Source organism: Suncus etruscus, chromosome 2 (assembly GCF_024139225.1).
Source record: "Suncus etruscus isolate mSunEtr1 chromosome 2, mSunEtr1.pri.cur, whole genome shotgun sequence".
NCBI classification, from domain to species: Eukaryota; Metazoa; Chordata; class Mammalia; order Eulipotyphla; family Soricidae; genus Suncus; species Suncus etruscus.
Genome location: NC_064849.1, coordinates 68,184,642 through 68,210,426, shown reverse-complemented (window position 1 = coordinate 68,210,426; position 25,785 = coordinate 68,184,642). Strand labels below are relative to the sequence as shown.

Sequence of the window (25,785 nt, the reverse complement as noted above, 5' to 3'; positions counted from 1 at the left end):
TTAATAGAGGCGAAGAAATAGCATCCCATATGGTCCCCCGAGCCTGCCAGGAGCAATTTCTGAGCAGAGCCAGGAGTAACTCTGAGTGCTGCTGGGTGTGTCCCAACCACCCCCCCAAAAGGTATCTGGTTAACACAATATGCCTCAAACTCAAGGTCATATGAAGTTTGTTCCCTTCATGTACCACCACTGAAATACAACTTGTGAAGTGTATGTTAACTAATATGAAATCAATCTGAAATTCTGTGAAGGCCGCAGTGAAAACTGGAAATATAAAATATGGTAAAACAAAGAAAACCATCCCCAAAAACCCCAGGTATTTTTCTCCAAATTCCTGTTTTAATAAGGACTTGTTTATTTTGAGAAAAAGGTCCCAAACATCAGGCTGTTCACAAAAATAACCCACAGTGTCAACGTTAGAAAACAAATGTTAAAGACTATTACACTATTTTTTATAGAGGATGCATTTCACATGCCAACTCTCATTCACAAAAATACATTGTTACATTCGTGTTGAATAGCCCCACATTGCACTCTCGTGGGGTAAAGACACATGCCACTAACTCAAAGCTGCTCTCAAGTACTAATTAATGAGATTGCCTTTGCAGTTAGGGAACCAACTATTGAACTCATGTATGAATGGAAGGAACTGTACTCCCTGCATATCAAGAGATTGTTTTGGAGACAGTTGATAAAAACCATACATCCTTTTTATTAAGTCATAAAGAGGTATCAAAATTAAAAGCAAAAATTACAGGGTAAGACTTAACTACTAGGGGCATCAAAGAGAAAATGGGACTAGGCGCAGGGCAGTATGAATGAACATGGGGAAGGACAAGGATGGGAAGAACAGTGAGCATGTAGCTAAGATACTAGGGGAAGAGGTTCTGGTGAAAATTTTGATCTTAGACAAGCGCCTAGATAAAGAAATAATGGGACAAGATTTCTAAACCCCACTATGTGCTTAAGAGTCATCCTCGCCATTTGCGCTGTCTCTGTCTTCCTCTCCTTCTTCAGCCTCTTTTTCATCATCCTTGATCAACTCCAGCTGTGAAAAACAGACAAAATAGAGTCAAAGGCACTCCATGTGCCCTGATCTGCCACCCATCCCTAGCCCTTTCTTTCCGTTTCCATGGTTTTCACCTGGTCTTCTGCCCTATCCTCATTTTCATCATCATCGAGTAGGTCCCCCTCCTCGGCAGAGTCCTCGGCACCCGCCTCCGACTCCATCTTCACATTAGTCTCATCTTTCTTCTGGGAGCTGCTGCTCTGCTCCTCTTCTGACTTATCGTTGTTCTTCATTTCCACTGTGGATGAGAAAGACAAGTCTGTCTATAGGCAAACAATGTCTACAAGATATTAGACAATTACAGAATCATAGCACAAACTAAATTCTCCCACAAAAACGCTAATTCAAATCCCCTGAGGTTCAAATATTCCATTTTCTTACAGATCCTTTTCAAGCAGAACTTGGGAATTAGCCCTACAAATGGCTTGAATTTTACCTGCTTGTTTGCTCTGTTGTTCTTTTTCAATTTTTTCCAGGTTTTCCAGCAGAGAATCCACTTTTTGTTTTATTTGGGTCAACTCCTTCTTAATAGCCTGAATATCATCTCCTTTCACTTAAATACATAAAAACCCTTGATTAGAATCAAATATACACACCAGATGCTACCAGTTATGCAAAATAGTAAGAAACGACTAAGTAGTGAATTTTCTTCTGAAACTATGCTATTAACTGAAAAACAAAATGCAGACTTCTTAGAAGCATTCAGACTCCTAGTTCCAGAAGACCTAAATTTTATTTTATTTTGGTTTTTGGACCACACCCGGCAGTGCTCAGGGGTTACTCCTGAATCCACGCTCAGAAATCGCTCCTGGCAGGCTCGTGGGGCCATTATGGGATGCCGGGATACGAACCAATGACCTGCATGAAAGGCAAACGCCTTACCTCCATGCTATCTCTCCGGCCACTAATTATTTTTTAACACTTCTACCACTTGATTACTATGTAGTCATTTGCACAAAAAGTGCAAGCCCCCCCTCAAAAAACCCCAAAAATTTTCACGACTGCAACAATACATACACTTTCCAGACTTAGAAGATCCTCGCTGTCCACTCTTAGAGTTGAAGCCACTTTTCCCCCTCCGTGAAGTGTTTCCTGATACACGCTGGCGTTTTGAGGGCACGACAGCCCGAGCAATAGGAGGAGGAGGAGGAACACGTGCTGGATAACTGTACATCCTATAAGGAACAAAAGGTGGAATTCTTTGAATAACTAATAGGTCAGTATCTAAATTCAAAAATAAAATCCACTCTTATTTGAAGAAAACTGCATAAAAACATTAAAAAAAATCTAAGTTTCCTTCCTTAGGGTATGTAAGTAGGGAGAAAACATGACTTAGCTGGCTTTAGGCAATGCTCACATAAAGATCTTTTGTATTACTATGGCACCCATTACTTGTTTTTTTGGTGCCACACCCAGCAATAGGTCTGAGTTGTTCCAGAGACTATGTAGAATGTTATGTTGATTGGACATGGGCAGCCACATTCAAGACAAGTGTCCTATCACCAGAAGGATAAAGGCCTTTGTAATAAACTTTACTTACATATTACAAAAAACAGTCCATATTAAGGCAAATAAAATGTTCAAACAGTATTTCCAATGAACTGGGCCTACAAACAGAAATACCTAAGTGCTAAACCAAACAATTTTTATTGATATTTTAAGGATAATTAATTGATAATACATCTTCACCTGAAAGAAACCAACTCATTTTACGTAACTCGAGTCTGTAAAAATAATTTTAACACTATTCTTAAGTGCCAAAATCCACCAAAATACAACATATATTGAAGGAAAGAGAAAAACTTAAAGAACTGTTGTACAGAGTGCAATTGCCAGTTAAAAAGTAACCCAAAAGGGGCTAGAGGATAGCACAGCAGCAGGGTGTTTGCCTTGCATTTGGGCCGATCTAGGACAGACCTGGTTCAAACCCCAGAGTACCATATAGCCCCCCTAGCCAGGAGTATAAGCCCTGAGCATCACCGGGTGTGCCCTCCCTTAAAGGAAATCAAAAGGCAGGAGAAACAGTACAGTGGGGGTGGGTTTGATCCCTGGTAGGCATATTATCCTGTGGGCACTGCCAGGCTTGCAGAGCAAGAGTAACTCAAGGTTACTGGGTGTAAATTAAATCATTCACCAAAGAAACCCAATATTTGCTAATAACTAAATAGTGTTACAGGGACTTGGTAATATAAACCATAACAGAAATCTTTTGTTTACACTACTTCTACAGTCTCTACATTCCATACTGTATTGGAGTTTGGGTCACACCATACAGTTCACAGGGGCTAATTTTGGTTCTACATATAGAGGTTGCTTTTTAGTACTAAGGAATCATACAGTACTTTGAGTCTCCAAAACAGAAAGCATGTGCTCAGTCAGCTCTTTGAAGCTCTCTTCTTGTGCCTAAATTTTTACAATAGCCAAGAAGATACATCCTGAGGCCAGAGCAATAGAGCGGTAAGGCATCTGACTAGCACATGACTAACAGACCCTGCTTTGATCTCCAGGCATCCCATACGGTCCCCTAAGAGAGGACTGATTTCTGAGCACATAGCCAGGAGTAGCCCGATGGTCACCAGGTGTGATCCAAAAACAAACAAACAAACAAAAACAAAAGATACACCGGGAGGAGAGATATTTTCAAATTACAGTTCTATACTTTTTTTTTTTAGTTTTTGGGCCACACCCGGCGTTGCTCAGGAGTTATTCCTGGCTGTCTGCTCAGAAATAGCTCCTGGCAGGCACAGAGGATCATATGGGACACCGGGATTCAAACCAACCACCTTTGGTCCTGGATTAGCAGCTTGCAAGGCAAACGCCGCTGTGCTATCTCTCCGGGCCCAGTTCTATACTTTTTAAGTGACCTTTCCAAAAAAAACCAGGCCAGATTTTTTCTTTTTTTGGTTTTTGGGTCATACCCAGCTCTGTGTTCAGAAATCGTTACTGCAGGCACGGAGGACCATATGGGATGCCAGGATTCAAACCACCATTGGTCCAGGGTAGGCTGTGTTCTCTGGCCCTTTTATATATCAATGTTCTGTTTTAACATTTGTGGTTATGAACAGAAACACAAAAATATTTAGTATCCTTCCCATCTTCTCTTTAAAGTTGATTTTGGCACATCAGAAATTGCATCTTGTTAGTGCCGATCCCTGGCATATATGGTCTCAGAGTCATATCAAGAGACTTATACCATATACTCAAGCACAGTATAGTGCTCAAGAGGGAAGGCTAGGATGAGCAGAAGGAAGGAGATAAAGGGACAGAGATATAAGACCAGAATAGAATCTTCTACTCAAGATTCAGATTTAGGGGCCGGGTAGGTGGCGCTAGAGGTAAGGTGTCTGCCTTACAAGCGCTAGCCAAGGAACGGACCGCGGTTCGATCCCCCGGCTTCCCATATGGTCCCCCCAAGCCAGGGGCGATTTCTGAGCACATAGCCAGGAATAACCCCTGAGTCAAACGGGTGTGGCCCAAAAACCAAAAAAAAAAAAAAAAGATTCAGATTTAATTCCAGTACATGATTCCTTCAGAATTATAAGGCGCAACCACAGCTTATTATTTAAAACCTAGGCATACTACCCAAACTCCTTGCCCCACAACAAATTAAGGAGACACAGCAAGCCAACAGGGAGGCCTGTAATCAATCCAGGAACACCACATGGATGCCCTGATCACCAACAAAGTGACCCTCCCACAACCACCAAAGTAGTAAATTTGATAAGCTGCAGGGGAGATCCCAGGCAGAGCCAAGAGAAACCCGTGTGAACCCCCAAATACTGATTATCTTACCTAATAGGAAGTGTAATTAGTTTATTGTACAGACTCATTCACAGCTACCAGAAACATTACTTACCAATTACAAAACCTTACTAACAGAACTGTCCCCATAAACTTCAAAATTCAATTACTTCCAAAACACCTTTCTGGCTGTAACATAGAAATTTTACTATAGATAATTTAAACTTGCGAATTATCTTAAAGTTAGACCCTCCTTCATAAACTCAAAACTAATGGGGAGGATGAAGAGCTCACACACAAAGAGCACTAACCAGAGATCTCAAGTAAAGTACAATAAACAAATATTTGAAGCTAGAAAACAAAGAACTAATTTACGTTTCTTCTAGCTTTAAAGAACACAAGTCTCTCCCTATAGACTTTTTTGGGGGTGTTTTGGGCCACACCCAGCATTGCTCAGGGGTTACTCCTGGCTGTCTGCTCTGAAATAGCTCCTGGCAGGCAAGGGGAACCATATGGGACACCGGGATTCAAACCAACCACCACTGGTCCTGGATCGGCTGCTTGCAAGGCAAACGCCGCTATGCTATCTCTCCAGGGCCTCCCTATAGACTTTTGTACATTGCCCCACTATACAAAAAATTAAATTCGGGGCCGGGTAGGTGGCGCTGGAGGTAAGGTGTCTGCCTTGCAAGCGCTAGCCAAGGAAGGACCGCGGTTTGATCCCCGGCGTCCCATATGGTCCCAAGTCAGGGGGGATTTCTGAGCACATAGCCAGGAGTAACCCCTGAGCGTCAAACGGGTGTGGCCCAAAAACCAAAAAAAAAAAAAAAAAAGATTAAATTCAAGAAATATAATCAGTATTAGAGCTAGTGAAAAGGCTTCCAAGTTATATCTCTGGCACCACATGGTCCTAGAATGTCTCAAAGTCTCAGAAGGGACATCACACATCTGGGTATAACTAAAAACAAAACAAAAACCAAAGAGATAAAATCTATATTGAATTAATTAAATTAAAACTCTTGAGGTGCGGCGAGGTGGCGCTAGAGGTAAGGTGTCTGCCTTGCTAGACAAGGAAGGACCACAGTTCGATCACAGCCGTCCCATATGGTCCCCCCAAGCCAGGGGCAATTTCTGAGCACTTAGCCAGGAGTAACCATCGAGCATCAAACGGGTGTGCCCCAGGCAGTAGAAGTTTGACTTGCACATGCTAACCTAGGAAGATCTTGGTCCCATCGGCTCCGCTTTCCATATGGCCCCCCCAAGCCAGAGATAACCCAAGTGTCATCGGGTGTGGCCCAAAAACAAAACAAAACAAAACGCACCACAAAAACACTGTTATATCTACATGGGCTAGGGAGATAGTACAAGGCTATTTATAATATTCATTTATACACCCCCAAATGTCCTACCATTCACAGCTACCAGAAACTTTCATTTTAAATGAAATTCATTCATTTAAAATACAAAATAAAACACTAATTAGTGAACTTTAATTTTTTCTTCCTTAGATTAAAAGGATATTTAAAGGGCCAACCTCGGTTCAATAACCGGCATCCCATATGGTCCAAGCCTGGCAGGAGTACTGCTGGGCGGGACCAAAATCCTTAGGCTATTTTATAAGATGTGACCAAAGAACACTATACCCAAGACTGAACATTACCAAGATCTTCTTTAAAAATATTCATTCCATGGAGCCAGAGTGGTGGTGCTAGAGATAAAGACGTCTGCTTTGCAAGTGCTAGCCTAGGACTGACCAGCTGTTCAATCCACCCGTGTCGCATATGGTCCTCCCCAAACCAGGAGCGATTTCTGTGCGCATAGCTGGGAGTAACCCTAGCGTCCCCAGGTGTGGCCCAAAAACCAAACCAAATAAATATTCATTCAAATCACAACTGGCTATTACATACATCCAAAAGTTAGAACACTTTTATTGTTTGATCTTTTCCAGGCTCATTCTACACAGCAACACCAAACAGAACTCAACAGCAATAACCTGAAACGTCTATTAAAGTTTTAACACTAGTTCTATCAACACCTAGCCAGAAATATAGCACAGCACATAGACATTTGCATTGTACTCAGCCAACCCAGGTTCTATCCCTGACATTCTGACCTATATGGTCCCCTGAGCATGCCTGCAAGGAGTAACACAAGTGCCACTGGGTGAGGACCAAACACCAATCCCAAGTAGAGGTGGGTATGACACCAAACCCAAATTTAAGCTTCAAATACCCTCTGTGCAATTACTGTATAGCATAGACTCCATAATAAACAGTATGAACATCTCCTTTAAATTATTAAAATAAGGCTCAAAAAATAAAAAAGCACTGCCTTGCATGACTAAAGCCCAGTATCATTTGAGTCACAAGAATCACAGGAGTGAGCAGTCAAAAATAAACAACTGTGTGTGAAACAAAAAAATCCAAAAAACAAGGGTGGAGGTTAGAAGCAGAGTGATAAGCACAGCAAGAAAGTCACTTGGGTTTCATCATTTCTTAAATGGTCCCCTGTGTCTGCCAGGAGTAATCCCAGATACTACAGGGTGTAGTATCAAAACAAAAACCAGGAGGGCTGATAGTACAAGAGGGCACTTATGGGGCCCGGAGAGATAGCACAGCGGCGTTTGCCTTGCAAGCAGCCGATCCAGGACCAAAGGTGGTTGGTTCGAATCCCGGTGTCCCATATGGTCCCCCGTGCCTGCCAGGAGCTATTTCTGAGCAGACAGCCAGGAGTACCCCTGAGCACCGCCTGGTGTGGCCCAAAATCCAAAAAAAAAAAAAACAAAAAAAGAGGGCACTTACCTTTATGTGGCCATTTGGACATTGCCTACTGCCCAAACACTGCCTGACTTTACAACTGAGCAAACCTAGGAAAAGGCTCCTACATACTGCAAAGTGTGGACAGCCACATCAACTCCAAATAAGGAAATACACTATGTGTGTCTGTGTGTGTGTCTTTGGACCACACCTGGTGATGTACATGGCACCAGATCAAATGCTAGGGGATCAATCAAAACCAAGTGAGATATATGCAAGGCAAGGTCCCTATCAGCTGTACTAAATGAAAAAAAAAAAAAAAAAAAAAAAACCAAAAAACCAACACAATCAAAAATTAAATCAGGGGCGGGAAGGTGGCACTAGAAGTAAAGGTGTCTGTCTTGCAAGCGCTAGCATAGGACGAACAGTGGTTCGATCCTCCGGTGTCCCATATGGTCCCCCCAAGCCAGCAGCAATTTCTGAGCGCACAGCCAGGAGTAACCCCTGGTGTGGCCCAAAAACCAAAAAAATAAAAAATGAAAATAAAAATAAAAAATTAAATCAAACTACAGGCTGCATGTATCTGCACTGTATGCCATGTAATAGTAACAGGAGCACAATGTTTAACAATAGTATTAACAATAAATTATTGATCAATACATGTATAGTACTCAAATCAACACATTAATACACATTAATATAACAATATAAGCTCAATATTAGACTCCTTTAAAACATACCTGTCATAATAGTCTCGTTGAAAGTCATAGTCCAAATCAAAAGAGGAGCTGAAAAATAAATACCAATGAAGGTTAATTTGGGAATTGCTGACATTTTAAGTTCACAACAGCAGGTGGGGAAAAACCCCATGATAAACAATAGATCAACAGATTAACATGTAATAATATCCAATATTAAAACAAATTACTAAATATAAGTAAATTTCTACCACTGGACAGTGGTTAAAATTAAATTTAAATGAGAGTTAGTTAAAATTTCAACACAATATAGTAGCAAGAATACAGTAGAAAAAATACAAAAGCAAACTAAACATTAATTACACCACTCTCCCAGCTCCATTAGAAACTAAACAACCATCATCTTAATTTCAACATATTATAAACATCAAATTACTCTTGACTGGCAAATAAAAGATTATCTCAGGAAATTCTAGCAATTTTCTGGGAAAAAGGTTAAAAGGCATATTAAAATGTATAAAGCACTACACGTATATACATATAAATACTACATTTGTACACACTACAATTAATCTTCCAAACATCTAAAAATACATAGAAGATGCCCAATGATGGACACAATGCAGTTATAAATAATAAAGTTCCGGACCTGAGTAGAGGGGACGGAGAAGGGTGTTCTGGTACTGACCCGTACATCTCCGCTGCAGATCGTTTCACACCTGCCTTTCCTCGGTTCACTTTTGGCTCTGCAGCCAGATTAATGTCTGGGAAAACAAACAAAATATTAAGAAGGAGAAGAATATGAAAACCAGCTTTTGAAAACAAAAAGTACCTAGTGAGATTTTTTTGACTCAGAATCTTTTCTGGGCTGGAGAGATAGAATGGAGGTAAAGTTTGCCTTGCATATATGTAGAAGGACAGTGGTTTGAATTCTGAGCATAGAGCCTGGAGTTAACTCCTGAGCGCTGCCAGGTGTGACCCAAAAACCAAAAAATAAAAATTAAAAAAAAAAAAAACTTTTCCAAGGGAAGGAGATAGGCTTGATTCCTAGTACTCCGTGGCTAGGAAGCACAGCAGCAAGGCATGATCACATGAGACATTGAAACAGAAATCTCACAGGTTTAGGAACTAATCTAACATAGATTACAAAAAAATGCGTTCATATTCCTTTAGTTCAAAAACCAAAATAACAAAGTTACCTCCTATTCCTAGTTCCTACTTGAGGAAAAAAACATTTGAGTTCCTACTCAACTAGCACCGTTAGCATTAAGGGATTTAAGTGTAAATGATTAGAGTGACTTTTTATAGAATCGTTACAGGAAAGATAGGAATCAATATTTAAATATGGTATAGCTTTGGGGCCCGAGAGATAGCATGGAGGTGAGGCATTTGCCTTGCATACAGGACAGTGGTTTGAATCTCGGCATACCATATGGTCCCTAGAGCCTGCCAGGAGCGATTTCTGAGCATAGAGCCATGAGTAACCCCAGAGCGTGGCCGTGTGTGACCCAAAAACCAAAAAAATAAATAAATAAATAAAATATGGTAGCGCCATGAATACGGTGTTTGCATTGCAATGGCTGACCACGGCTTGATCCCCAGCATCCCATGTGGTCCCCAAGCCTACCAAGAGTGTTTGAATGTAGAGCCAGAAATAACCCAAGAGATGTGGTACAATCCCCCCCAAAGATAATCTTCAAATAATCCCCAAAAACAAATTTTTATTGAGCTTAAAAATAAGATCAGCCAACACAGCAAAATAAAGTTGCTTATTAGAAACTCCAAGTTACCTAAACAGGAACACAACATGACACTATCAAATGGTATAGGGAGCACCCTAAATACAAAATAAATCATCACCAGGCTGTAACAAAAGTGTTAAGGTTAATACAAGCTATAATACAAGCTGATTCATATAAAGCAGGGTTTGATAAACAGCATTAAAAATGTTGATGACGGGCCCAGAGAGATAGCACTGCAGCATTTGCCTTGCAAGCAGCCGATCCAGGACCAAAGGTGGTTGGTTCGAATCCCAGTGTCCCATATGGTCCCCCATGCCTGCCAGGAGCTATTTCCAGCAGACAGCCAGAAGTAACCCCTGAGCACCGCCGGCTGTGGCCCCCCAAAAAAAAGTTGATGACAAGGGTTTTAAAAAAACTACTATTTGGGGGGTCATATTCAATAGTGTACTATTTATTTAAAAATCAATATATTGGGGGTGGAGATAGTATAGCAGTAAAATGTTTTCCTCGCTGACCAGAGATGGACCTGGGTTTGGAATCCCATATGGTCCCCCATGCCTGCCAGGAGCAATTTCTGTAGAGCCAGGAGTAACCTGAGCACTAGCGGGTGTGACACACACACACACAAATATATATATATATAAATATATATATACATATATATGTTTAATTAGTTCTAAATTTGATTTAAAATTTACTGGTTATTTTGATGCTATAAAGTTTCTTTGGGGGCCAGAGAGATAGCAGTAGAGTATTTGCCTTGCAAGCAGCCAAAACAGGATAGACCTGGATTTGATTGCTAGCATGCCATATGCCCCCTGAGCCAGCCAGGAGTGATTTCTGAGCCCAGAGCCAGTAGTAACCCCGAAGAACCCCAAAACCAAAAAAAGAAAATTGTTGCTTTGTATGCAGGCCAATTACTGAAAAAGTAAAAATGAAAGTTCTGAAAGCTAATGCTCTCAATTTAAGTTTTTCATTATTGCTTGCTTCAGTAGTGTACATAGTGAGGTATATTGCATTGTAAGAAAATATCAAGTAAGTGTTGTGCTCCAATCTAAATAACCAAGTTAAAAAAATTTTTTAGTTTTGCTTCAAATTTATGGTATATAATGCATATTTTAATCAAATAAATATATATAAACATAAAATTTAAAAATAATAATATATTGGCAAGAATGAACCACAGGAAATCTCCAAAACTATGCTGATTTAATTTTAGTAGCTATTACATTGTAATGGGTTACCTTACCCTTCCACAGAAATTAACATAAAAATAAAATCTTAATCATCTTTATACAATCTGACAAAATTTGTTTTTGTGGTCTCAAGATGTCTTAATTCCATGACTTATACATGCAAATAAATGTGACTATCATCAATTCATCAATTCATAACCAGCTTCCCATAAAAATTCTCATTAGGCTAAATAAAAATCACAACATGCCAGTATTTCAGATGATCAGTTTACCAATACCCAACAGTGCTAAGGGATATCTAAGGACTTGGGTGTTCAGGAGACCACGTGACATGAAGTATCTAACCAAATACTTCAGCAAACAGAGCATACAAGCACTCAAATTAAGCAAACCACATACTTACAATCCACTTAAGGATCTCCAGTTCCAAACCATTAATTTTATTATAAAGTACGAAACAGAGCAACAAGCACTAGAATTTTAAAAAAATACATCAATGAAATTAATTCAATCAGATCTTACCTAAAACCTGGCCAGCAATCATTCTTCCATCCTCTCCTGCCACAGCAGCACGTGCATTTCTCTCATTAACATACTGAACAAAGGCAAAGCCCTTATGAACAGAGCAGCCCACAATTTTGCCATATTTTGAGAAGATTGCCTCCACATCAGACTTCTTGACTACCAGAGTATTCAGATTCCCAATGAATACACGGGAGTTCATGGAACGAGGGTCTGTCTTGTTTGTTACATTGCTGGCCATTATCTTTGATGATTTGGTTTCTCACGAAGTAAAATAAAACTGAAAATAAAAAAATATATAGAATCACGTAAAAAAAATCTTGAAGCATATATATTCCATAAAACTTTCTTATTTTTAACCACTGTGACCAACCAACTTAAAAGTGTTGTGCAACAGCAAACCTATTTATTAGTATTCAGAGATTAGAGTGCTTATAATGTATCCTTATAGAAAATGCATCTTATTTTATTCCAACAGAATGACTGCCATGTGGGAGAAGAGAAAATGGAAACACAATTTTCTTTCATATTAATTCTGTAGTCCTAAAGCAAACTCAAAATCCAAACTTGGACAATTTGCTTTTCATGTTCTCACAATTCACTCAATTTCCCAGAAAGTATTAACTCCCAGTCCTATCCCAATTTGTAACTAGATTACTTATAATCAACACTATACCATCTATAAATTACTTAATACATAAAACCAATTTAGTCACATTGAAAATGTTTTCCTTAATGCAAATACACACAGAATAAAACTATAATCTACAAAATAGAACTGTAGGTACAGCTCAGGTTAGGGTGGCTTAGCTTGCACTTGGAACATTATACAGTCCTCAGAGAACATTAGTGAACCCCAAGGACAGGTACAATAAATAAGCTCTAAGCACCATCAGGTGTGATGCAAAAGCAAATCAAGCCAAAGGAAACCAAAAAGAAAAAAATTGAACTGGAAAGCTTAATATGGTGATGATGATAAAACTTGCAGGTTAAACACCGTATGTATTAATGTGACCAGAAAAACCAGACGGACTAAAATTTCTTAAACAATTTCAAAAAAGGGGAAACAAAAACATTTTTAAAATGACATCCAGTGTCTATTATGTATACTAGCATTAGTGAAATGGGAAGTTTCATAAATAATCACTTTCAAATATGCTTAGAAAACAAGTTTTATACATACTCTACACACTGTCCTTAAAACACCTATTTTAAAGTCAGTACTAACATAGAACCTCCAACAACCAATTTTCCTATCTTCTTGTGGAATTTATGATTAAATGTCTTGGTTTCTAAATTCTCTTTATAAATAAATGTTCACACTTACCATCAGCCTTGCAAACAGTTATACCACCAGGAGTTTCAGTAGCTGGCTCAAAGAGTTGCACATGCTTTGCTGGTGAGAGCCCAGTTATCCCTAAATGGATGCTCCCAGATATACCACCACTCACCTCCCAGAATAACATGAGAACATTTAGCAAAGAGGGAGGCATGGCCTTAAACCAACAAGCACATCACAGGGGTCAATTACTGGCACCATATGATTCAAGCAGCCTCAGAGCAATCCCTGTGAACAACCAAGTGTAGGTCCCACACAAAATTCTAAAGGCTGAGAAATGTCCACAAATAAAAAAGATGTAAACAATGGTTAACACAAGACTCTAATAGTATGATTTAGAAATGGAGAAAATGGTGGTTAAGGTATTTGGCCTTGAACTATCTTTGGCACATTTGACCCCCAACCACTACCAGAACTGCCTACTGAAAGGTGCAACTCTCACCTCTAAAACCCAAAAGGTGATAAGATTGAGGATATAAAAAACTGAAATACTGAAAATCCAGTTTTGTTTGTACTTGTGAACACCATCAGAAGTGGTCATAAATAAGGGGTACTAGGGATGATGGCTGCATGAAAGGCAAGCAGCCTGCCTGCACTACACAGTATTGTTCTGGCTAGAACACAATTCAGTTTTGTAGTTTTTTTTTTTTGGTCACACCCAGCTGTGCTCATGGGTTACTCCAGAGCTCAGGGGGTAGAAACTGCTCAAGCCAAAATAATCAAGTTTTGATCTGAATATTTTTAGCATCACTCAGAATTCTTACTACAAATCTACATTCTTTATTTTGCTTTCAACATGGAAATGAATAATGGCTTTGTAATGTTAAAATTATAAGAAAAATTAATTGGGCAATAGTGTTATCTCTATCTCTAATATCTTTCTCTCTATATATGTATACATATTAAATATATATGTGTGGCCAGGCAGCGCTAAGGAATTACTCCTGACAGGACTGGGGGACCATATGGGAATCCGGGAATCATTGCTGGATCCACCCTGTGTTGACAGCATGCAAGGTAATTGACCTACCACTGTGCTATCATTCTGACACCTGTGACATTCTATTTATAATAGTTGAAATACATGTTTCTATAAATTACTAACGATTTGCCTGTGCCACCTCCCTTATTCATTTAGGTTCGCTTTGCTGGGTTCATTTTCCTTAAGGAAAAAAAAAATATATATCTATATATAAAAGGTAAAGTGCAAGTAATATGGTCATGATGCCAGTAGTGATTTCCAAGTACAAAGTCCAAAGGGCCAGAGTGATAGTATAGCAGTTAGGTTATTTGCCTTATGACAGATGCAGGTCTGATCTCTGGCATCCCAATTTATCTCAAGACTGCCAAGGAGTAACCAAATACAAGTAACAAAGAAGCCAGAAGTAAATCTGAGCACTGTCAGATTTTGCCACCCCCCCCCAGCAAAGAAAAGTCAAAAACAATAGCACAGTACATAGGATGTTTGCTTTACAAGTGGATTCCAAGCCCTGTCCAGAATGATCCTGAGCCATCAGAAAACTGGCAGTTCCATACCAGACCATTGCCAGTTATGTCCCAAGGTCTCCAGCCAAATAGGTTAAACACTGTCCTCATTTTTTATTAATAAAGTTTATACATAATAAAAACCCTACTCAGAAGAGCCAAAGTAAATAATCCAGTGAATTTACTTTGCATATAGCTCACCCAGAATGCAGAGCAAGGAGTAAGCTCTAAGCACAGTAGGGTGTAGCTCACAATTTATTCTGGTTAGTGAATGTAGTTTAGAAGTAGAGCAATTTGGGCCCGGAGAGATAGCACAGCGGCGTTTGCCTTGCAAGCAGCCGATCCAGGACCAAAGGTGGTTGGTTCGAATCCCGGTGTCCCATATGGTCCCCCGTGCCTGCCAGGAGCTATTTCTGAGCAGACAGCCAGGAGTAACCCCTGAGCACCGCTGGGTGTGGCCCAAAAACCAAAAAAAAAAAAAAAAAAAAAGAAGTAGAGCAATTTGGGGCCGGGCGGTGGCGCTAAAGGTAAGGTGCCTGCCTTACCTGCGCTAGCCTAGGACTGACCGCGGTTCGATCCCCCGGCATCCCATATGGTCCCCCAAGCCAGGAGCGACTTCTGAGCGCATAGCCAGGAGTAACCCCTGAGCGTCACCGGGTGTGGCCCAAAAACCAAAAAAAAAAAAAAGAAGTAGAGCAATTTGACTTTCCTGGTTATATGTGGGAAACCACTTAAAAATCATAAGGGCTACCCATATGCATCAAAACCTTGTGGCATTGATAAGTCCTTATGCAGTGGGGGCTTACACCTGAACATTGCCATAATGACTTGGCTCAGGCCTCAGAAGAATAGGCATTGTCCATTCACCACTGAACCATGGGTACCATTTACAGAAACAACCATGGTTGTCTATAATATCACCAGAAAAGAAACCTGTCAGGGAAGACCCCTGGCAACTCCAAATAGGGTTCTTTTAACACCCAGACAACGTAACAACAGCAAAAATCTGCATTCAGGGCAGGGTGCTCCGCTTCGATGTAGGATATGCATAGAAACAGGATCTCGAATTACAGAAATCTGACACAAACAATAGCAATTGTGCGAAAAAGTTTTTACTGGGACCACAGAGAATTTACTAAGGGGTAGGACAACCTAGTATGCCTGGAATTCAGGATACTTCAGGGATAAGGTCTACTTGTATTTAGGCCAAGGCTTTTCCTTTTTATTTCCCCCATTATTTTACTGGGCCTATGCAAACAATTGCCACTTTTTTTTTTTTACCATTTTTCTTTAACTCCTATCCTTAAAAAAAAAAAAAAAAAAAGCTGGGGCCGGAGAGATAGCATGAAGGTAAGGCGTTTGCCTTTCATGCAGAAGGTCATCGGTTCAAATCCCGGCGTCCCATATGGTCCCCCGTGCCTGCCAGGAGCAATTTCTGAGCATGGAGCCAGGAGTAACCCCTGAGCACTGCCGGGTGTGACCCAAAAACCAAAAAAAAAAAAAAAAAAAAAAAAAAAAAGCTTACTAAATATGTTATTGCTTTAATGAGTTCATTAGTGATACAATAGTTTTCACAAATATACTTGCTACTAAATTTTTTTTTTTTTTGGTTTTTGGGCCATGCCCGGTGGTGCTCAGGGGTTACTCCTAGCTGTCTGCTCAGAAATAGCTCCTGGCAGGCACGGGGACCATATGGGACACCTTCGAACCAAACACCTTAGGTCCTGGATCGGCTGCTTGCAAGGCAAACACAGCTGTGCTATCTCTCGGGGCCCGCTACTGAACTTTTTCCAACCTTTCTTTTCCACTTTTGTTTTTTCTTTCTATTTTCTTATTTTTTAATAACTTTGGAGCTGGAGTGGTGGCACAAGCGGTAAAGCATGTGCCTTGCCCGCACCAGCCTAGGATGAACCGTGGTTCAATCCCCTATGTTCCATATGGTCCCAAGGAGTAACCTGAATGTCACAGGGTGTGACCCAAAAACCAAAATAAAACTTTGTTTTTGGTCATCTTGAAACAAATGTATTATGATCAGTTATGTCAACTATGTGATGCATTTTCTGTAAATAAATTTATTTTTAAAAAATCATAGGAGCTAAAGATGTCAGTTGCAGATCCCTTACATCATTAAGACATACTGGTAAGACCCTACACATAAAAGGAAAGAAAAATTCCAATCCCTAACAATGAAAAATTAAAATATATTTTTTCTTGGCACTACATGGTCCTGAGCCAGACCAAGTGGGAATGACCTTGGGCCTCAAAGGACTAGATTTAACCTGAAGAAATGCCAATTAGACAATGCGCTTAGATTTTTTTTTTGTTTTTTTGGGCCACACCCAGCGGTGCTCAGGGGTTATTCCTGGCTGTCTGCTCAGAAATAGCTCCTGGCAGGCATGGAGGACCATATGGGACACCAGGATTCGAACCAACCACCTTTGGTCCTGGATCAGCTGCTTGCAAGGCAAACGCCACTGTGCTATCTCTCCGGGCCTGCGCTTAGATTTTTATGTAACATTGTAAATGGTTTTGTGATATTAAGTTCACATGTTCCCACCCTCCTGCCATCAAAGCTCAGGACCTTAGTAAGATGGGGACTAAACTCTATTTCTAAATAATAGCCCAGTTTATAAATCAAACATTCTACAAGCTTTTCTTAAAAATTTAAGATTGGGGGGGCCGGAGAGATAGCATGGAGGTAAGGCGTTTGCCTTTCATGCAGGAGGTCATCGGTTCGAATCCCGGCGCCCCATATGGTCCCCTGTGCCTGCCAGGAGCAATTTCTGAGCCTGGAGCCAGGAATAACCCCTGAGCACTGCCAGGTGTGACCCAAAAAAAAAAAAAAAAAAAAAAAAAATTTAAGATTGGGGCCAATGCGGTGCCGGTGGTAGCATAGGCCGGACTGCGGTTTGATTCCCTCTAGTCCCATTTGGTCCCCCAAGCCAGGAGGGATTTCTGAGCACACAGCCAGGAGCAATCCCTGAGTGTCAACGGCGAGCCCCAAAACAAAAAATAAATAAAATGAAGATGGCGGGGCCAGAGAGATAGCACAGCAGGACGGACCAGGTTCGATCATCAGCAACCCATATGGTCCCAAGCCAGTGAGCACTGCCAAGTGCGACCACCTCCCAAAATGGTTCCTTTCTGTTTAATCACACACACCCCCTTGGGTGCATATTTTGCTTGTTTCTCTGGTTGCCTGTTTCTGCTCTGGAGAAGCCTATATTCTCTTAAACAGGTGCTGCCCCCTTTCTTTCCCCTAACTAGTAAGTTTCAATAAAAATTTACTTTCTTTCATGCGCACGCACAACACAATCACAATATAAAAGTGGAGTTTTATAGCACAGCGGTAGGACGTATGCCCTACTCACAAAGCCAATCCAGAATGGAAGGCGGTCCCATATGGTCCCCTCAGCCTGCCAGGAGCGACTTCTGAGAGCAATCGGGTATTACCCAAAAACTAAAATGAAAGTAGTTTAAAACACCCACCATACATGTGGCCAATCCCAGTTTAACCTCCAGGATCATAACAAGCAAATGAATAATACAGTGTTGGCCATGATGAATAGTACAGAATTAACTAAGAGTAGAAAAATATATAGGTTTTTAATGCCTATTATTCTAAGTGTTTAACCAAATGAAAATATCATTGTTCCTGGTTACTCTAAATCCCACTTAACAAGCCATTAACATGTGACTCTTCTTTTCAAGCAAAACTCCATAATACTATGGTTAAATTAAACAGAATTAAACAGAAGCATCTTTTTCTATAATTTACACTTCTAGTCCAGGGTCTTATTCCCTCTGCAAGCACTTTGCTCCATGTATAAATTTGATTTCCTATACTATATACCTAACATGTACCAGCCACCACTAATATCTGAGGCTCCTGTACCTATTGCCCAATACCAACAATATCAATGCCAGTTCTCACCATTACTAAAAGGTTGAGAGCCACTGCTCTAATATGTGAACGTGTATATTGTACTATATATTGTATTTGATAAAATTTCTTATTTTGAGGTGTGTGTCCTGGGTGAGGGTCATAATCTCTCTGATCCCTGTGCGGAGTGCAACTCAAAAAAGAAAATAAAGCACAGTTGTGAATATTAATTAATAAATACCATCTTAAAAGATCGTTCTTTATGACTAAAGGTTTTAAGAGCCCATACAAGAATGCAGAATAATGGGGCCGAAGAGATAGCATGGAGGTAAGGTATTTGCCTTTCATGCAGAAAGGTCATCGGTTCAAATCCCGGCATCCCATATGGTCCCCCGTGCCTGCCATGCCCAAAAACCTCCCTCCCTCCCTCCCTCTTTCCCCTCCTCACTTTCCTCCCTCCCAAAAGAAAAAGAGAATGCAGAATATTAATTTGCACTACTTCAGGAGTTACCCGAGTGCTGCCAGTTGTGACCTAAAAGCCAAAAAAAAAAATTTTTAATGTGCTTCAATGGGCCAGAGTGGTGGCACAGAGCAGTAAGGCACCTACTTTGCAGGCACTAGCCTAGGAGGAACCTTTGTTTGATCCGATGTCCCATATGGTCCCCCAAGCCATTTCTGAGTGCATAGCCAGGAGTAACCCAAGTGTCACCAGGTGTGCCTCCCCCACAAAAAAAGTGCATCATGAGGCACTAGTTGCTCAGTAAAAAACTCCACAAATATGTATCTTTCAGCTATCAGGTACAATCAATATAGATTGGTCATTATCTATTTGTATCAACAATCTGCCTCAAAGTCATAATTCAAAAATTACTTTTCTGGGGCCGGAGAGATAGCATGGATGTAAGGTGTTTGCATTTCATACAGAGGGTCAGTGGTTTGAATCCTGGTAACCTCTGAGTGCTGCCGGGAGTGACCAAAAAAAAATTACTTTTCTAATTTTGGGGGCCCCTCTAATTCCTGCCTCTAAACTCAACAATTACTCCTGGGGCCGGCCACCGCTAGGGAAGGAAGGACCACAGTTCGATCCCCCGGCATCTCATATGGTCCCCCCCCAAGATGGGCAATTTCTGAGCACTTAGCCAAGAGTAACCCTGCGCATCAAATGGGTGTGGCCCGAAAAACAAAAAAAAATCTACTCCTTAGGGTCGGAGAGATAGCATGGAGGTAAGGCGTTTGCCTTTCATTGGTTTGAATCTGGCATCCCATGTGGTCCCCCCGAGCCTGCCAGGAGTGATTTCTGAGCGTGGAGGCAGGTTAACTACTGAGTGCTGACAGGTGTGCCCCCCCCCCCACAAAACAAAACAAAAATTACTCCTTATAGTGATCCAAGAATAAGGAGTAATGCACTGGTGAATAAACCTATCTATATCAGCTGCATGCAAGTGAAGTGACTTCCAGAGATAGACTATTTCTAATTTCTAGCTCAAAGTGCTATGAACATACTTCTGATCTGCCTTCAAAATTATGATTCTATGGGGCTAGATTGACTTAAAAGTGGATATAGGTTTGTTTTTTTAGGCCACACCCAGTGACACTCAGGGATTACTCCTGGTTCTAAGCTCAGAAATCACTCCTGGCAGGCCAGGGGAACCATGACTTTGCTTCACTCCCACCCAGGTTCAAGAGAAGATGTATGGGATGCCTATAATTTAACCCCGGGGTTCCCCTCCCACATGTAAAACATGAACTCATGAACACTGCAAAATCTCACTCCCCAAATTAAGTATTTTAATGGAGGTGGATCCAGGTTCGATCCCCAGCATCCCATATGGTCCCCCGAACCTGCCAGATTTCTGAATGCAGAGCCAGGAGTAACTTTTAGAGAGAGAGAGAGACAGACAGACAAAGTCTTTTGCCTTATACTCAACCTAGTTTCAATCCCCAGCAACATATATGGTTCTATTATAGAAAATAGGTTTTTTTTTCTTTTTGAAAAATAGGTTTTTAGGGGGCCTGAGAGATAGCATGGAGGTAAGGCATTTGCCTTGCCTGCAGAAGGTCAGTGGTTCGAATCCCCGGGGCCTACTAGGAGCACCAGGAATAACTCCTGAGCACTGCCGGGTGTGATCCAAAACAAACAAAAGTTTTTTAATCCCTTTAAAAACCGGGCCGGGCGGTGGCGCTGGAGGTAAGGTGCCTGCCTTACCTGCCCTAGCCTAGGAGACGGACCGCGGTTCGATCCCCCTGGCGTCCCATATGGTCCCCCAAGCCAGGAGCGACTTCTGAGCGCATAGCCAGGAGTAACCCGAGCGTCACCGGGTGTGGCCCAAAAACCAAAAAAAAAAAAAAGTCCTCTCCCCTCAAATTCTATTGTTTTATCAGACCAGGTTAATATTATTCCTTGTATTTGCATTTTAGGAGTGGCCCACAAGGGATGCCAGAGATTGAACTTGGGTCGGGTGTGTGCAAGACAATCCTCCAATACCGCTTTGTTATCACTCCAGTTTCTATCTCCTACATTTTTCACTTCTTTCCATCTCAATTCCTAAAATTGAAAATCTTGCGTCTCTTCCCAGTCTAGAATTGTTTTCCAAGTCAAACCTGCTTAATCAGGCCTAAAATCCCCTTTTCTACAAAGGCATTCCTAAATTCAAAGTGTGAAGACAAAGCTCATCGAGACACAATACTCCATGTGCCATGGCTAGTGGGGTCTGGGGTCATTGTCCTGGGTAACTTGAAAAATGCCAATTAGGAACCCCCAACTCTTTTAGTATATTCTGTGCTTACCTCTATCATATGGTGTTATTATCTCACTCACCTGTCTCCCTTGGCAGTCTGTGAGGCCCCGAAGAACTATTAAACCTTTCTTATATCCAAAACCACAACAGGATCAATACAATGCATTAATAGAATTAACAAGGAATAAAAATGAAGCTATAATGAAAAGCAACCACACAATGATTTACAAGCCAGGAAGAAAATGAAATTACTTTTACGCAGTACATACCATCAATAAACTTGGACACAAGAGTCTCAAATCTTTTTCTGATTATAGGCCCTTCCAACATTATTTGTTCCTGTCTTAATAGTTGGTTGGCACCCTTCTCTTGTGCCTTGGCCCCATCCCCATTTTACATGATTTTCATCCATGATTTCTTGGGGATTCACTGAAATCCAGGTGATGCAGTGAGAGAAACAATACTCTAAACTAGTGATGGCTAACCTTTCTGAACAGTGTGCCCGAACTGCACCACAAAACCAAATAATTTCCTCAAAAGTGCCACCACAGGTCTAACATGGTATAAGCCCTCTCCCACAGTTTCCATCACTTTCACAAAACAATGTGAGAACTGGGCAAGGAAGGCTAGGAAAGAAGCAATTGCAGACCCCCCCCCAAAAAAGCCATAGGTTCGCCATCGAGGCTCTAGACAGATGGAAGATTGCTGGTTCTGTAGTATTTCATAAAATCAGTGTGATAGTAAACCATAAGTACTGGGGAAAAGAAAAAAAACATTGAGCCTGTGGCTAGAGTACTGATTTTTAAAAGCAAGCTACATTCTTTAGTGCTTGAGCACCTGCAAAACCAAAAATCACTATTTCCCACCAATTCAAAATCTATTAAAGCATCTAAAATTATCCAAAATTCCACTGCTGCCAGTATATAGGTATAGGTTATTAACTCTCTCTACACTTTATTAAAGTCTTATTAATGCCCCAGATTTGTTGGCTCAGAGCAAAGCCTGGGAACGAGGGGTAGCACACTACCAGAGGGGCTAGAGCCAAATAGCACAGCAGTAGGACATTGCCTTACAAACAGCAGACCCAGTTTTAAACAGGCTTTAATCCCCAGCATCAAGAACATGGTCTCCCACCCCTGAGCATTATGGGGTGTAACTGCTCCCCTACCCTAAAAAAAATCCTTTCAGGCACTGATGAAATCAGACAGGTTTTCATCCCAGGCATTCCATATGGAGTAAGCCCTGAACACTGCTGGCTGTGGCCCAAAACCAAAAATCATTCCAAGGTAGAAATATAGTATAACCAGGCCGGTTAGGCACTTGCCTTGCACACAGGTGACCTGGGTTAGAGCTCCAGATACATGATCTCACTCAGAAGTGATTTTGGAGGGTAATGGTATGCCCACAAAATAAAATCCTTTCAGTGGGCAAAATTCCTGTGCCAAAATGAAGCTACCAAAAATAAAACCCACATTCTATCCCCACCCCTGCACTGTTTGGTAAGTAAAAACACCAAAGCCCCTATTAAAATCCAGTAATTGAAAAAAGAAATCCAGTAATTGGGTGGAGAGATAGCACAGCAGTAGGGCGTTTGCCTTGCAAGCAGTCAATCCATGACATATGCTTCGAATCCCCACGCCTGTCAGGAGTGATTTCTGAGTGCAGAGCCAGGAGTAACCCCTGAGCACCATCAGATGTGATCAAAAAGGGAAAAAAAGGGCCCGGAGAGATAGCACAGCGGTGCTTGCCTTGCAAGCAGCCGATCCAGGACCAAAGGTGGTTGGTTTGAATCCCGGTGTCCCATATGGTCCCCCGTGCCTGCCAGGAGCTATTTCTGAGCAGACAGCCAGGAGTAACCCCTGAGCACCGCTGGGGTGTGGCCCAAAAACCAAAAACAAAAAAACAAACAAAAAAAAAAAGGAAAAAAAATAGAGGGCAGAGAGATAGCAAGGAGTTAAGGCGTTTGCCTTTCATGCAGAAGGTTGGTGGTTCGAATCCTGGCATCCCATATGGTCCCGAGTGCTGCCGATGTGGCCCAAAATAAAAATAAAATCCAGTAATCATGAAGCCCTTATACAGTAGGATATGGCATTTGCATTTGATCCTCAGCATCTCATATCCCTGAGCATTGTCATGAGTTACTCCTTGGTGCAGAGCTAGGAATAATCACTGAGCATCACTAGATGTCATTCTTCCCCCAAAAAAACCAAAACTTAAGAGGCTGGAGAGAGTACAACAGATAGGGCACTAGCCTTACATGTAGCTAACCCAGGTTCAATCCTCAGCACTCCATATGGTTCCCCAAACTCTGCCAGGAGTGCCCCTAAGTGCAGAGCCAGGATTGGACCAGATACCAAAAAGATATATGGGTTTAATCCCTGAACAGTGCAAAGCATGACCCCAAAACAAAAATCAGTAAGTGCAGTATTACTAGTACAATTCTCTTGTCCTGACACATGTATAGTCACCCTCACAAGAGCAATTATAGAAGTGATTTGAGAACTGAGCCAAAACTAAGTAAGACTAATCCCTGAAGAACAATTGTGGAGTTCCCCTCCAAATAAAAATAAAATCCAGTAGTCACAAAACCCCAAGTATTCTGAGATAAAATTCCCAACAGTTTGCAGTAATAATCTCAGAAAGCACCAATACACCTTGTCTTAGTATTATAAGATGGTTCATATATCCTATAATAACCTAGTTTTTAACAGTGATAATTATCCAAAAACTCAATTATCCTATAATTCCATTAGTTTATAAGATAGGGCAGGGAGCCTCCTTTGGGAAATCTTTCAGAAATACAAACGAAAGGCTTTTTTTTTGTCTTTACATTTCTGGTATTACCTAACACCGCACAACTAAAATTGACGCATATTCCTAGTCTTTGCAATGAAACCAAGTGGACCTAACACCTCTTACCATCACCCAGGAAGGGTGTGCATCTGTTCCGAAGGCCCCCCTGGCTCCAGGTCATCCTGGCTGCTGCTGCTCCAGGCTGGGCATCCATGTTGCTGCAGCTTGTGGTTTGTGATGGGTAGTAGTAGTGTACAGGAAGGAGAATGGAAATTTAAGGGAAACAGGAGGAAGATGGCTTTCTGGGAAAATGCCATCACCATCATAGGTGTTAAATAGTACCACACACATTTTATTGCAGCACAGTTTAAAAATTTAACAAATGAAAGATTAAAAATAAAAAAATAAAAATTAAAAAATTAAAAATACAGACGTCCAGAGATGCTCTAAACAGTTAAGTTAAAGATCAGGAAAAATAAGGTCACAGACTTAACAGCCAGTAAAATTCGAGCGTGGGGAAGGGAATAAGGATAAGGGGTAGGGTTGGGAGAGAAAAGGTTCATGTGATCAATCCACTTAAAAATACTAAAGCCTTCACTTTCTCTCCCAAGATGCAAAACTCCAAAGTCAATCAGGAGGCCGGAGAAATTCTTATAAACATTCAGAAAAACTTGATTTTAATCCGGTTAAAAATCATCAGTGTTATCATCATCATCATCATCATCACCATCATAAATATAATAGTAACTAGTAACAACAATAAAAAGGAAATCAGCGGAAAGTCAGGAAAAATGTAAAAAAAAATTGAAATAACTTACTGTAGCTGAAGATCAAAAAAATCTCACTGTAAAAAAAAAAAATAAAAATAGCCCAGATTAGAAAAACGGGAGGTGCAAAAATGTTAAGTCAGTAAAGTTCATTTCTTTCCAAAAGCAGTTTCCACAAAAACCGCAAGGGTAAAGTTCTTAGTAGCAGACAAGCAAAGCCCTTTTAACATCATCAATCAATCTTAAAAATACACGAGGAAGTAGAGAGGTCAGTTTATAAGAGGCTAAAAGGCTCCTCCTCCTCTAACCCAACTGCTGCAGAAAAAATAGAAATAGAAATTTTAAAAATTACATTTAAATCCAAGTCCCGGGTTTTTTGGAAACAAAAAAAAAACACCTGTAAATTTGCCGTAGTGCACACCAAGTTGCATTATATTTAAAATGTTTTTATAAAATCAGTTTTGGTATGGGAATGTGTGTGTTCTGGAAGGGCGGGGAAAGGAGGTTAAAAATCAAAGCTGAGGTCCAGTGAGTAGGGATGGGGTTCGCCTTGCTGCCCTGTGAAAGGAGAAGGGACAGATTGAGTCAGAGTTCCTCAGAAATGTTGTGCCCTAAACCCCCAAGACAGAAGTATCTGTCCAATGCACCTAGCACATGTTGAAAGCATACCATCAAACTGGGATGGGGAGAGCTGGTACAGAATCATCACCTCTACCAGTGATTATCTTCAGTTCATTTATAAGTGAATGAAATTCAACTAAATATGCCCTAAGGATCTCAAAGAGGGGCAACATTCAAACATCCATGCTTTAGCAGTTTGGGCAAAGGTAAAGAGAAAATCCAGGTCAAAGGAGATGAAGTGAATAAATGTGAATCATGAAGAAAGCAGAATCATGGATTTTAAATTTTAATGCCAGCTTCCTGGGCACAGAAAGGGAATGGTCTCATGAAGATATGTGCTAGAGTTGACCTCTGTCCTCAATACTAATGCAAGGTATTAAGATTTGACAGGTTCTACAATAAAGGGATCGAGGGAAATGGTAATATAAGGAGCAC

General features: G+C 40.9%; 1 protein-coding gene across 2 annotated transcripts; it reads right to left on the bottom strand.

Moving 5' to 3' along the window:
• Positions 1 to 331: 331 nt before the first annotated feature.
• Positions 332 to 25,334, bottom strand: HNRNPC (heterogeneous nuclear ribonucleoprotein C). 2 transcript variants are annotated; one of them, XM_049768666.1, is made up of 8 exons: positions 24,777 to 25,334; positions 11,725 to 12,004; positions 8,914 to 9,028; positions 8,307 to 8,354; positions 2,087 to 2,244; positions 1,506 to 1,622; positions 1,144 to 1,307; positions 332 to 1,048 (listed from the first exon to the last, which is right to left on the bottom strand). In XM_049768666.1, the coding sequence occupies exons 2-8, from the start codon at positions 11,963 to 11,965 to the stop codon at positions 965 to 967; spliced, it is 927 nt and encodes a 308-aa protein (XP_049624623.1). In that variant the 5' UTR covers positions 11,966 to 12,004; positions 24,777 to 25,334; the 3' UTR covers positions 332 to 964. The 2 variants fall into 2 exon arrangements, with proteins under 2 accessions (XP_049624623.1, XP_049624624.1); XM_049768667.1 differs by having other exon boundaries at positions 8,953 to 9,028.
• Positions 25,335 to 25,785: the final 451 nt, after the last annotated feature.